Raw genomic sequence first — 12,504 nt, 5'->3', positions numbered from 1 at the left:
GAAAATGAGTAGGCGGGACTGAAACTGTAATGGGCGGAGTCACCATGGAACGTCAAGAGTTTTCCGTTACCCAGTCACCTCTGACCATTCATTCTTAGTCCATGCTGCGAGGGACGTCGTTGATTTATATAAGGTAGGCTGTATTCAAACGTTTGGGTGCTGTGGTTTAATAAGAGCGGGACCGTGTTGTTTTTCTGTCACATTGTGCTGTCGTATTCTTCCTCTGTAGCCGTGGCAACCTACCTGGACTGTTGGCAAGATGTCAGCCGTAACATAGAGTGGTGATTAATGTAGCCTGCGCTCGGTTTCGGTTATAACAGGACAGTACTTGTTTTCTACGCTCCCGAGCGACTCTGAGCTACAGCTAAAAGGCTTACGCCGGCTCCTTTTCAGTTCTGAGTTCATTTATGAGCGAAGCGAGCCCACTGTTTTCGTCCCCAGCCGTTAGCTTTCAGCTAGCCTCGGTTAGCTTTGTTGTGGAGCGTGCTGTGCGGGAACAAACGGAACCTCTGCGTCACAGCCCGCCTTCCCAGGACCTATTTGATCAACAGACCGTTAAACTTGAGCGGGTTTATCCCCTCGTAGCTTTTGAGAGCAGCCTTTTGCCATTTGTGATGTATTTCCCTCATTGTGTTGGAGTTTGTGGAAAACAAACAGACAAACGCTAAGAGTGAACGTTAACCAGGGCGGTGAGCTTTTCTCCAGCTTCTAAATGTTTTCTCTCGAAGACTTAGTCGGTAGTTTGTAAAAAAAAATGAAGGCATTTTTATCGACCTTTTATTTCAGACACTGGTCCAGCAGTATACAGTAAAATTATATAAGATATAGTGACCGATCCGATGCAATTTGTGTAAATGTCACACAGAAATGCAGCGATCATTAACCATTATTTTTCTTATTAATAGAAATTCTGAAAAACCCAGTCAATGAGATGGCATGTTTTTTTACATTCTCACAAGGCTTCTAATTTCACCCTGATTATTTAGAATGTTGACTTTACTTTAATTACACCACCAGTGAGCTCCATAAAACGAAAACCGGCCATCTGCATGGGCCAGTTTGCTGTCTGTGCACTTGTAAACTTTACATTTCCAGATGGCAGATGTGCTTGCATGTGTAACTTGGAGAAATGTTTACAAACAATATAATGACTTTTGGTGTGGCCTCGGTATTTTGTATTCATGTTTTTCATTTTTAGCAAACTTGTTTGTCTGGGGGTGGGGGCTCAGAAGATCTTTACTTTGACACTTTGTCTGCTAAATTAAAAGAAATTGGAACATTTTATGGCTCTTAAAATTGTTGTATTCTATATTTTCTGTGGACTTTTAATTTCCTTCACAGGTGAGTATTGTGCTGTAGGGGTGCGCAGATTCCAAATTATTTTTTTCCCCCTGAAAAGTCTGTAAATATAGTGATGAAGTTGGCAACAGTGGGGTCTGGCTCTCACATAAGAGCATAACAGGACAGTGGCTGATTTTCAGACCTGTGCAGAAGTAGATAAGTTCAGTTTCACATGCAAGTACCAAACTGATTACGTAATGTTGGCTAGCAATTTTGTCTAAAGACACATTTAAAGACATAAGCCACTTTTCCTGTTCCGTGAGTCTCATTCAATTCCAATTTTCTTGCAGAAGCTCACGAGCCGTAATGACCAGACGTGAAACATGATGCGAGAGATAGCAGCAGTGGTTTTCTTTCTCAAGAGACTCGTGAAGAAAGGGGAGAAGCTGGAATCTGACAAGATTGAGCTGTTTATTGAGAGGCTGGCTGTTGCACTACAGGAGAAGTTCAAGGGTCACTGGTACCCTGAAAGCCCCAGCAAAGGCCAGGCATATAGGTACTGACGATATTTAACAACACTGACTGTGAAGTAAGTCTGTACTGGGAATAAGCTTTTAGTTGTTAAACAAAACCTGGTCTTGTTTGGGGTTTTTTGGGTGATTTTTCAGGTGCATCCGAATAAACAGAGTCCATAGGCAGGATCCGGATCTCCTTCGGGCTTGCCGGGAGAGCGGGATAAAATATAGTGACCTAGGACTTCCCCGTGAGCTCACACTGTGGGTGGATCCTGGAGAGGTTTGTTGCAGGTGAGACTTGGTCAACCTTTCTTCTTCTTCTTCTTTTTTTTATTGTTTTTGCCAGATGTTTTCCTGGGTTGTTAATATTACAAGTGACACAATTCTTCTCTAATAAATATAACAAAAAAGAATTGTCATAACTTCTTGACGCAACTAATAATAATTTTAATAACTGATTAAAATAATTATGATAGATGTTATCATCTATTATTTAGATAACAGGAGAAAAAAAAGGCATATTCTGCTTTTTTTTTTGTATTTCATATTTTTTATTCAACATTAGAAACATCTTAAAAGATGCAAATAAAGAAATAATGTAATTCCTTATTGAAATAACAAAATAAATATTCCCTAAAATGTGATAAAATGTTACCTACTCAGTAAACCTGAACCGAGTGAATTAAAACGGTTTACCACCTGAGGAGTTTTGCAACAACATATTTACAGACAATATTGTTTTTATCTTATGTGCTTTTTTTTTTCTTTTGCACAGCTTTGGCTTAATTACTGTTCTGAATATGTTGTCTTTCATACTCTCTGTTCTAGTTAACAATTAGCCTATTATTAAATTTGTTTACGATTATTTCAATAATCGATTAATCATCTCAACCCTAGATTAGATTTTTTTTTTTTTTTTGTGCAAAAAACATATTTTTTTATTTCATTCAAAAATAAACAAGTATCCCGTCCAGCATAGAGGTCTAGACGCTTTTCTTCTTCTCCAACAGAATGCTCTGTAGTTGATCTTTTCCTTATTTTCTCCAATTGCCAGGTATGGAGAGCAAAATCCTTGCTTCTCAGTCGCCACTTTCAGGAGTGATGATGAGGATGATAAAGATGTTGCAAAGAAGGTGACCAGCGCTCTGGAGAGAGTGACATCAGACTACCATTCAGGTTCTTCTTCTGACGAGGAAAGCACCCGTAGTTCCCCCCTCACTGTCCCCAACAGCCGCTGGACCCACCAGGTACTGTGCCCGATGCTAACCTGTGTCGGATCTTGTAATCCTGCCCTTGTTCTTTTCATATACTCCTCAGTAGCTGCATTTCCGGTACAAATGTGCTCGAAACATTGTTGACATTCTACTAATGTCAGAAAAACAAATTTTTGTAATTGCGATGTTTCCAATAAATAAGGAACGCAATTAAAATTCCGCGTGAACGTTTGTTCACCCGATAAGTTATTAAAAATCATGCCACGCCATTGTCTTCCTCCCACTTCCTGTCGTCATCTTCATCTTTTCCGCCAGTAGTAACATTTTGATCATGTGACTCGTGTGATGCGAAAAAAGTGTTTCCATTGCAGTTTTTGAGAAATATAGTGATGTCAATACATCCCAAAAACCACCTCATCCTAGGGCAAAAAAACTTTTTATGAAAAGATGTGAGATTTTCCAATATTGCATTGTTCCCATTATGCACATTTAATTTCAGACATCTGGTAATATGGTCAATGGAAACACAGCTAATAAGTAGCATTATCGAAGTATTATGCAAAATTAACTTCTGAGATTTGCATCATGTCATAATGGACCCACACCTTGTGTCTTGCTTTGCTTCTTTCATGCATGTTTGAAAAACCCTTTAGTTTCCCATTGGAACCATTTAGCAGTGCAAAATACCTGGTTGGAACTAGTGCTGCCTTCAAGGCACATCTCCTCATCAAAGTTGCAGTTTCAAAATTACAAGCGCACCATCTCCTGTGTCTCCCCCATTCAGGTCCTTGAGACTAGCCAGCAGCATTTAGCAAATACTCGGTGGAACCGTGCATGTGCTCGTTAGATGGACTGTTTCTCAGTGAAACTGCTGTAAAAACATTTAAAAAGGATTGATAGAGGAGCAATGCGATGGCTTCCTGGAAGTGGAGATTCAGAAAGAGGAGGAGTTTTTAAGGAGACAGAGGTCCAATTTCAAGGCATTAAATTATGAAATAACATTTCTTTTTTGATGTATATAGCATTTTTTTATAACAACTGAAGGTGGCATATTTACCTAACTGTGATATAAAACGGTTTAGTTGTACAGTGAGAACTCTTGTGTAGTTTGAACCACAAATGTAATAAAACAATACCGTCTTTGCTCGACGATTATGATGCTCCATTGATTTTGTTCGGCGAACCAGAAATAAAGCTTCTGATGGCCTTTCCTCCCGTTTTTAGACCATGAATCCTGGAGCTCCTTCTTGGCACCCCAAAAAGATGGTGCCAGGGAAGGGCCACGTCCTTCCGCGGCCTCACTACTGCTACAGGCCGCGTGGCAGAGCCTCCCACACGTTGAGGAGTAACGTTTGGATCCCTCCTGTCTACAGAGCGGGCCCCGAATACTGGGACACCCACCAAAACGTGGCACATAGTTACAGTTAGGGACCACGGTGCTTGTGGATCACACTGGACATTAGACCTAGAAAAAACTTTGAGACTTAAAAAAAAAAAACATGAATTTTTATAACACAAATATTGTTTTTCAGTCTTTTTGCACTTTAGATGTTTTTGTTATAGTTGGAATAACTTGTATGAAATTAGGCAATAAAATTGGAATACTACATGTGTAATTTTGTGAAGTACTGTATTTTTACTACAGGAGATGTTCATGTATGCAGCTTAATGTCCTTTGTGATGAAATGTTTTATTTATTAAGCAAAGATTTTCAGATGTATAGGCTTAATGTTATAAACTTTTATTAAACATTTCCAAGCATCACACCTTGTTTATTCCTCTGCTGTTTTGTTCAAAGAACGTATAGGTGCATAAAAAAAAAAAGGGTTGCGCTGACTTGAGGATTTTTTAAAAATTCAGTGGATAAGCACCAGATGACGCAACACCCCAAACAATCACTGACTGGAAACGGCAAGCAATGCCTCTGCGAATTTCCCCCAGATGTTAGTTGACCAATTATTTAATTATTAAAGGTTGACTTCCATATAAACAGGCTTTGCACCAACAAGCAACAGTTTCAGTACATGTCCTTTTCTGAAGATGTGTTTTGTTCTGAGGGAAGAAAAAATACATATTGAATTTATCTTGATGTGAATTTCAAATCCTAAATATTACCATCATATGCCTTAACATCTGGCTGCAACACTAAAACACCTCGGAAGAGGATTTAAAGTAGACAACCTGATATCTTTAGGTTTGCAATCTGCAGAGCTGTTTTTGTTGTTGGTTTCAATCCTTTTAATGCCATCAAATAAATTAGAACATCTGTTCTGAGAAGGTATGAAACAATTTTCATTAAGATCACATTTCTATGTTAATGGTTTTCTTTTTCATTGGACTGATGTAATCTTCTAATCTATATAGTTTAATTAGCCGTAAGCAGAAAATCGTAATTGGCGGTGATAAAAGCTTGATAACATCAGCTTGTGTGTACCGCTTCACTCAGTGAGTTAAGTCGCTGACAAGTATTGATGCAAGATTGTGAAGCAAAATGGAGACCGACCTCCTTAATAAACAGCCACATTTCTATTCAATTTTGCAGAGAACCGCAAGTTGTGGTTCAGACACCAATTTCAACTGCATCAAACACACAGGAATATTTCCTTGCAGCGCATTCAACGCTGATACTGCAAGGAGTTGCCTATTTCTACTGGAACAGGGACCCCCTATTGTTTGTCCTTACTGCCTCTTTTGACCATGAAAGTCATATTGCCCATATCAAAAACTATCTGCGTATCTTTAATCATGCATACCTTACTTCAAATGGAAAAAAGGACAAGTATATTGATGACTATCAACAGGCCCGTGCACAGAAAGAGACACGATATGATGCTGGAGAACCCTCCATTTTTCCCTGGATAAAAAAGTGCCCTTCTGATTTTTTTTTCTTCTTCTTTTTACAGTGTGGTCAGGTTTTATGTGCCACACCAGATGCTTATTTTCATTCTCAAACACCTGGCCCCCATTATGTATGTGCACATCCTTGAACATCAATAAGAAATACGCATATGCAAGTATTCTTTTATTGCTAGGGCAGCTAATTTTCATCTGCAGTTCCTCAGCAGAGAATATATAACAAGTACCAATTATTGCAGAAAAAAACAACAGCCACATGATGCAATATCATAAGATCTGTTGTATATATTGTATAAAGAGCCTAGAGCAAAATGCATTTGCTATGTGCAAGATGAAAATTCAACACTTCAATAAGGGTTAGCGTTCCAGATTAAGAAAAGACAGAAAAAGAAGGGCCTGAACAGGATCAAAAATCCATTACAACCAGTGTGTGCATGTGCGATTATTATGCATACAATAATCGCACATGCAGATTTGGTCTGTGACAATTCACCTTCAATTTCAGAGGTCTAAAGAGAATTTCTTGGCCTTCATTGTTTTGTTTTATTCAATGTCAGCCAGTGCCCTACTAATTCTGGTAGAATGCACATCATTGGGTGGACTGAAATCAGGTCATTTCAAGGATGATCAGCGGAAATCAGATGTACCTGAGCTCAAGTCTCAGTTAACAAAAGCTGCAAAACATATATTTAAATGTTAAATTTTTTCAATTGATTAGGAAAAAAAATAAATCTGAAAATAAGCTTTTACTTTGTGATTAAGGGCTGTTTGATATCATATTTGAACCCATACTAGTAACCCTGTAACGTGACAAAATGAGGAATAAGGAAGCAAAGGCTGTGAATATTTTCTGATGCTGAACGTTCACCTGCCACGGACTCCAATTCTGTTTTAAAAGGAACTTCTTTTTTTTTTAACATGGGTACTGAACGTGTCACCTCTTTTCCCACATATCATTGTGTATTATTTTCGTACTGAATCTTAGAACAGGACGAAAGTATATGAAGTGTTAAATCCATCAAATGATTGCTGAAAACAAAACTGTTCTGATACAATGTATTTCTCGATGATAGATTTAAAAAAAATAATAAAATAAAAAGGCACCGAGGACAAACACAAGTTTTTATTTTTCGCCAGCAGAGGGCGACCGTGAACCGTCTAAACGCGCGTCCTCTGGGTTGTCACGTGACAGCCCGAGGCGCGCTCCGCTGTGCACCTGCACGGAGAGAGAGCGGCGGAGGAGGAGGAGGCGGAGTGGAGTTCGGATGCTTCGGTGGAACAGAGCGAGGCTGACGTTTCCCGGTCGGTGTCGGTACAACTTCTTTCGGCAAGTTTCTCCAAAGAGCTGTTGGGATATTCGCCACAAGGATGGAGCTCCCGAACCCCCGGCTTTGCGTGGTGCTGTTGAGCCTCCTCCCAGGTAAGTTCCCAGACGCCACAGCGGACTACTTTGATGAATTTTACTTCCAGTAAAAACGACAACGGAGCAAAAAAATAGGGCAGTCCAACAGAACGGTCAGTCGTTAGCCTCTGGCGGGTAACTGCTTTCGTCGAGCTTTGACCAAGTGTTTAGTTTTTGGAGGGTTTTGTACCACCTGAAGTTGATAGTTAATGTTAACTATGGCACATATAAATATATAAATGACCACTACTAGTTAAATGACTCCGAAACTGGTAGTCAAAGGTCGGTTAGTTAGCTAGGAAGCTCGAACCCGCGTGCAACAAAGTGAGATTTAAGTGAAATAACTGTTTAAAAGTTTGATTTTTAATAGTTGTGCTATTTGTTTTTCCACTAATTTACAGAAAATAACAGAGAAATAAAAATTCTGCAGTCATTTACATTATTTCTCTGTTTTATCCTAAGCAACCACCATGTAAAGTTACAGGGATTTAAAATGTATTGATTTATGATAGCAGCTAAAATACCAGGGCTTTTAAAAAAAAAAAATTTATTCAATGTCAGAAACGTCTGCATGTGTGTCTTTTGGTTTATCGTTCGCTGGTGAACACAAAAGCTTGATCCGCTTTTAAACCTGTGGCTGGAGGACTTCAAAGTGCTGCTTTTTTGGTCTGCCATCTGCCAGCGCCCCTCCACCCCACCTCCCCTTCTCTACCCCCTTATCCAGTCTGAAATCCCGGCTTTCATATCAACTTAAATACACGTTTGCTCATGTTGGCAGATTTATTTTCTCTGCTGGTTTAAATGATTCAGAGGAAGGAAGTCAGCTGTTTAAAGTTTAATGAAGGGATTTTTGTTGGCTCTTGGCCTTTCTGAAAGTGCATTGTGTTGTGTAAAACATCTGATTGGATGAGTTATTTCTTTTTTCCTCTTGTGCGATTTTGCCAGTTTCTAGTCAAGATCATATGTTTCAGTGAATCAAATCGGAACGTTTTATTTTAAAGACGCATCGTGTTTTACTTTGAGTTTCCAGTCACAAACTACTAGTCGGACGTTTGTGTAAATCAAACAAGCTTTAGGTAAAGTTTGTCACCAAAAGAGTAATATGTTATTGTCACATTTTGTCATTCTTTCGTTTTTGTGTTTTGACACATTGTCCATGTGCCTTTGGTGAGATCACAACATAAAACTAATCGGTGTTCTTTAATTTCCTGCAAAGGTAGTGACTTCATGCAACAAAACATTTGAGCTGCATCTTAGTGCGCTCTAGCCTCTGGAGTTGATTTGATTTTACCCAATTGCGAACGTTTGGCTGACATATGTAATGCTCTGGCTCCACCATGAAGAAGCTTCCCAGAAATTGCGTGCACCGTAAACAATCATCCCCCACAAAAAGAGACGTAGCACTGTTAGCCCATACATCTTAGCCAATGTCTAGCCTGTCTTTAAACATTCATCTTATTCTGACTTTAATTGTTTAATATTTAGAATGTGGCCAACACTGACTGAATGTTGTTGTTTGCTTTGTCCACTTCCAAACTCCAGCCCGACGGAGGCAGGCTACAATTCTTAAACAGTGCACAAAATTGATGTCATCTTTCACAACTCCTTCTGTTTGCTGATTGGATAAGATGGAATGTATTCTGAGGAATCAAATTCAATGGGAGAAATCTCAGACGAAGCATTGACGGGAGATGAGAATCTAGTGGAACGGCTTACCTTTGGGCCAAATCAAGATCATGAAGGCTCATACAGGGTCGGTTGTGCCAAAATGTATTGCTAAAACCTGTTCACAAACGATTAAAATATCAATAAATTCTTAAAGTTAAATAATATTGACCATCTTATCAGTCCCTCCAAGATTTTGTGATTCTTTTTGTGATTTTTTATTTTTTTTTGTTGCAATTTATGGTACTAATTTGGAAATATTTGCACTTATTTATGAGAGTAAATGTGACTTTTGATGACTCTGTATAGATCATGGACTATAATCTGATATGATTTACGTCTGAGGCAGCTGTTTAGTACAGGTAAAAAAGTTTCTGGCAATTTTTGAGAAAAATTTGCACTAAACTCCCAGTTATTAGTGCAATTTGTTAATTTTGTGTGAATTTCCAGGATAATTCTCAAGAAAATGGAGAGACTGATTGATATAATTTGGCAGTAAACAGATAAAAACTGCATTCATTTGATTGATGACTCTTAGTGTTTAGTCTAGAATCTAAAGGGCCACATAAAAAGTCAGAGCGGGCCAGATTTGTCCCACAGGGCTTGAGTTTGACACACGTGACATACACTATGCATATTTCGGGACTATTTAGGACCAATCAAAACCCATGGAGGAGGTGATAAGAAGTCAGACTAGATTAGATTGTAAATGCTTCAGAATTATCTGAAATTTGTCAAAAGTAGTTAATCTGTGGTAGTGTTTACTATGGCCACCTGGTCAAAGCCTCGTGTGACGTCATTGATGCAAATGGGCATGAATGTTTTTCTTCGGTGTGCTTTCAAGAAGCTTCACATTGTGTGAAATGTGATAGTTGAAATCTACAGACCGTTATGCAGCTGGGTTGTTTTTATCAATAGCGTGTATTTGGTAGTGTAAAAAACCCCAAAACAAACAAACCCGACTGGTGTCTTTAATGTTTAGCACTGTTAGCCCATTCTTTGTTTTGAAAATGAGCAAATACGCAGCTTGATCTCATTAGTACGGGCGTGGCATTTGGTGTGCTGGAATTTGAACTGAAACCGCACAATCACTCCTCCCTCTGAAGAATAGGGTGAAACATTAGCCACCCAGTTGTCTTTTGGCTTCAGTCAGTGATATGTCATGGTGCATAATGAACTACAGGAGACTTTTGCTGGGTTAGCCACCGAGCGTCAGACAAGGGAGGCACATTCCAGCGGTCTGACTAGTTGCAGAATCAGACGAAATGCAGAAGTTCTTTGTTGCGGATCTTTGAGCCCATCTCTGCAATGTACCGATTCCGGTTATTGTGTGTAATATCAGGCCAACATAGTGTTGCTTTGAGTCTGTCTTTGTCCCATGATTCGTATTGTTGTGTCCACGCTAGTTTGGCCTCATTACCATCTTAATGGCACCGTGGTCTCGTTATGTGAGCTCCGTTCCACTTCGGCAGACAAGAACAGTAGCTGCAGGATTCATGGCATTCTTCTGACTTGGCTTTGAAATGAATGGTAACGTGCAAAGCTCTCTTTAATGGCTAAGCAACAAGTGGAAGATGTCTGCTCCATTTATTTGTTTGTTCGACGCAAGACGTTGACAAAAGAAATGAGGCAAAATGGCGGGCAAAAAAGTGAATTTACTGAAACAACCAGAAATGGTTTCTTTCCTCTCACTAGCTGCAGGTAAACAATAGACATATAATAGCACCAGCAAATAGTTTTTCTTCTAGCTTAATGAAACAGAGAGAAACATAAAAATGAGTCATTCTTGGGTTCTTAAATGAGTTCCTACAGCAAAGCATCTGTAGATGGGACGTTTAGTGGAAAACGTATGAAAAATAGCTTTTTCCATATGTTAAATTCAAATCCTTACTGCTGTTTATTTATTGTCTCTAATGAACAAAGAGCACATGTCTGCTATGGAGAGAATGAGAGTTTTCTTCTTTTTCATATTTGTCTATTTTAGTTGGTGTGCTGGTTATAAACTAGATCAAAATCCAAATACTTCTCAAAAAGAAGTATTTCTGTAGCAGGCACTTCTGGTGTTTCAAGAGAACAACTAAGTCAACTAAGATTTAAAAATTGTTTTTTTTTCGTTTCACCTCAATAATTTCTTCTATAAGTTGACCTGAATTCAAAGTGCAAATAAATAGAGGATGTAAAATGCTCTTGTCAAAGAAAGATTAAGCTCGCTGACAGCTCTCTGAAACCAAAGGACTGCCTTGGTGGGAAAATAATTTTCTTTTTACATTTTCCGAAAAAATGAATTCTTCAAAAACAGAAAGAACACATTTGTTCATAGATACATGTTTGCAGAGCCGGTATGTTACCAGTGATTGCGTTTTTACGCTTGGGCAATCTGCAAAGCAAATTGCGAGCTTTGTAGTACACACTTGCTGCACTGGTGAAGATCTGCCCTGTCAGCAGTTTTCTGCATGGAAAGAACTGGAATAGTCCCGCTTTCTAACATCCTCCTTTTAGGGTCACTTTCTGTGAAACACCGCGAGTTGGAACAGATCAGAGTTGGAGTTCATGTGTAGCATTTTGGGAAAGATTAAATCCCTTTGAAGTGAACCGCGGGTGAGGTTGTAACAGTGTTATGTGATAAGCCGAAAACCGAAGGCCCCGGCCAGCTAACTGGTTGCTTGGTTACTACTACAAAAAAAACAAGACGCGCACATCCAGGGAGTGTACTTGAGTGTCCTCCAATTGCCTAAGAAATCTACCCTCCCCCTTGTTCGGCTGTTTGTGTTTGTTGTTCGGTAGATGAAGCTCTTATATCATTTGAAACAGTTGTATGCCTTCACTTCATAACTCTGCTTTGGTCCCTTTTACAATCTGCTGCCATGTTTCCATGAACTGGGTACAGACACTGGGTGCAGACGCAAAGCAGTGAATTTGAGCACTTGTCGTTCGGCCTCATGCAGATGATGATGACAACTGGAGGTCAGGTTCACCTTCCATCATCCGCTGCTCATCTCCTGTTGGCAGAAACATGTTGCTGCTGCAAACCGCCAAACGCCCTCTCCACCCAGAAGCCCCTTGTCCTTGAGAGCCAAACGGGGACGCTCAGAATCGGATTACACTCCGGGGACAGCGGCCCGTCCTCTACGATCTGATGAGGGGGGACAAGCGCACATGAATATTCACAGCCTCAGACGTTAATATTTTAGCATGCCAGGCCTGTCCTGTTCACCTGTGTGGAAACGCTAAGAGCAGATCGCACCCTCACTTTGCTACATTACCCTCAGCTCTCTTTCTCTCTCTCTCCTCCACCCTCCATTTCATATCTGGATTACTGAATGGACAAATTACTGCCTTCTGGAGCTCGAGGGAAGGTGATTAATAGTGCTGCTTGTTTTGAAGTGCAGCCACTTTGTATTCAGAGCTCATTCCTTCCTTACAGGTAGACAGGGAAACTGCTTTCCAGGGCTGCTGAAGCTTTTTTGTGGGATGCCTTGATTCTGCTTTAACCTCACCGTCTTGAAGTTGGTGTCAGAATGACTGATCGGTCAAGCCTTTATACGTTTAGCTGCATCCATGTGCTGCCAGG

General features: G+C 39.8%; 2 protein-coding genes across 3 annotated transcripts in view; both read left to right on the top strand.

Annotated features, from left to right (window-relative positions):
- Nucleotides 1-30: 30 nt before the first annotated feature.
- Nucleotides 31-4,774, top strand: btg3 (B-cell translocation gene 3). 2 transcript variants are annotated; one of them, XM_055043948.1, is made up of 5 exons: nt 31-133; nt 1,632-1,837; nt 1,950-2,087; nt 2,851-3,043; nt 4,235-4,774. In XM_055043948.1, the coding sequence occupies exons 2-5, from the start codon at nt 1,665-1,667 to the stop codon at nt 4,436-4,438; spliced, it is 708 nt and encodes a 235-aa protein (XP_054899923.1). In that variant the 5' UTR covers nt 31-133; nt 1,632-1,664; the 3' UTR covers nt 4,439-4,774. The 2 variants fall into 2 exon arrangements, with proteins under 2 accessions (XP_054899923.1, XP_054899922.1); XM_055043947.1 differs by lacking the exon at nt 31-133 and adding an exon at nt 174-689.
- Nucleotides 4,775-7,105: 2,331 nt separating this feature from the next.
- cxadr (CXADR Ig-like cell adhesion molecule) overlaps nt 7,106-12,504 on the top strand; it is a 44,839-nt gene continuing 39,440 nt past the window's right edge. The window contains exon 1 of the mRNA XM_055043942.1: nt 7,106-7,286. Coding sequence (XP_054899917.1) covers nt 7,235-7,286 — 52 coding nt within the window. The 5' untranslated portion in view covers nt 7,106-7,234. The remainder of the gene's footprint in view (nt 7,287-12,504) is intronic.

This window comes from Poeciliopsis prolifica, unplaced genomic scaffold, assembly GCF_027474105.1.
Source record: "Poeciliopsis prolifica strain line A6 unplaced genomic scaffold, Auburn_PproV2 SCAFFOLD019, whole genome shotgun sequence".
Lineage (NCBI taxonomy): Eukaryota > Metazoa > Chordata > Actinopteri > Cyprinodontiformes > Poeciliidae > Poeciliopsis > Poeciliopsis prolifica.
The sequence above is the reverse complement of the archived record's forward strand: the minus strand, read 5'-3'. Positions and strand labels throughout refer to the sequence as shown.

Coding starts and splice junctions, on each gene's coding strand:
- btg3 (XM_055043948.1), top strand. CDS start 1,665: ATGATGCGAGAGATAGCAGCAGTGGTTTTCTTTCTCAAGAGACTCGTG. Junction 2,088..2,850: donor CCTGGAGAGGTTTGTTGCAG/GTGAGACTTGGT, acceptor TCCAATTGCCAG/GTATGGAGAGCAAAATCCTT. Junction 3,044..4,234: donor ACAGCCGCTGGACCCACCAG/GTACTGTGCCCG, acceptor TCCCGTTTTTAG/ACCATGAATCCTGGAGCTCC.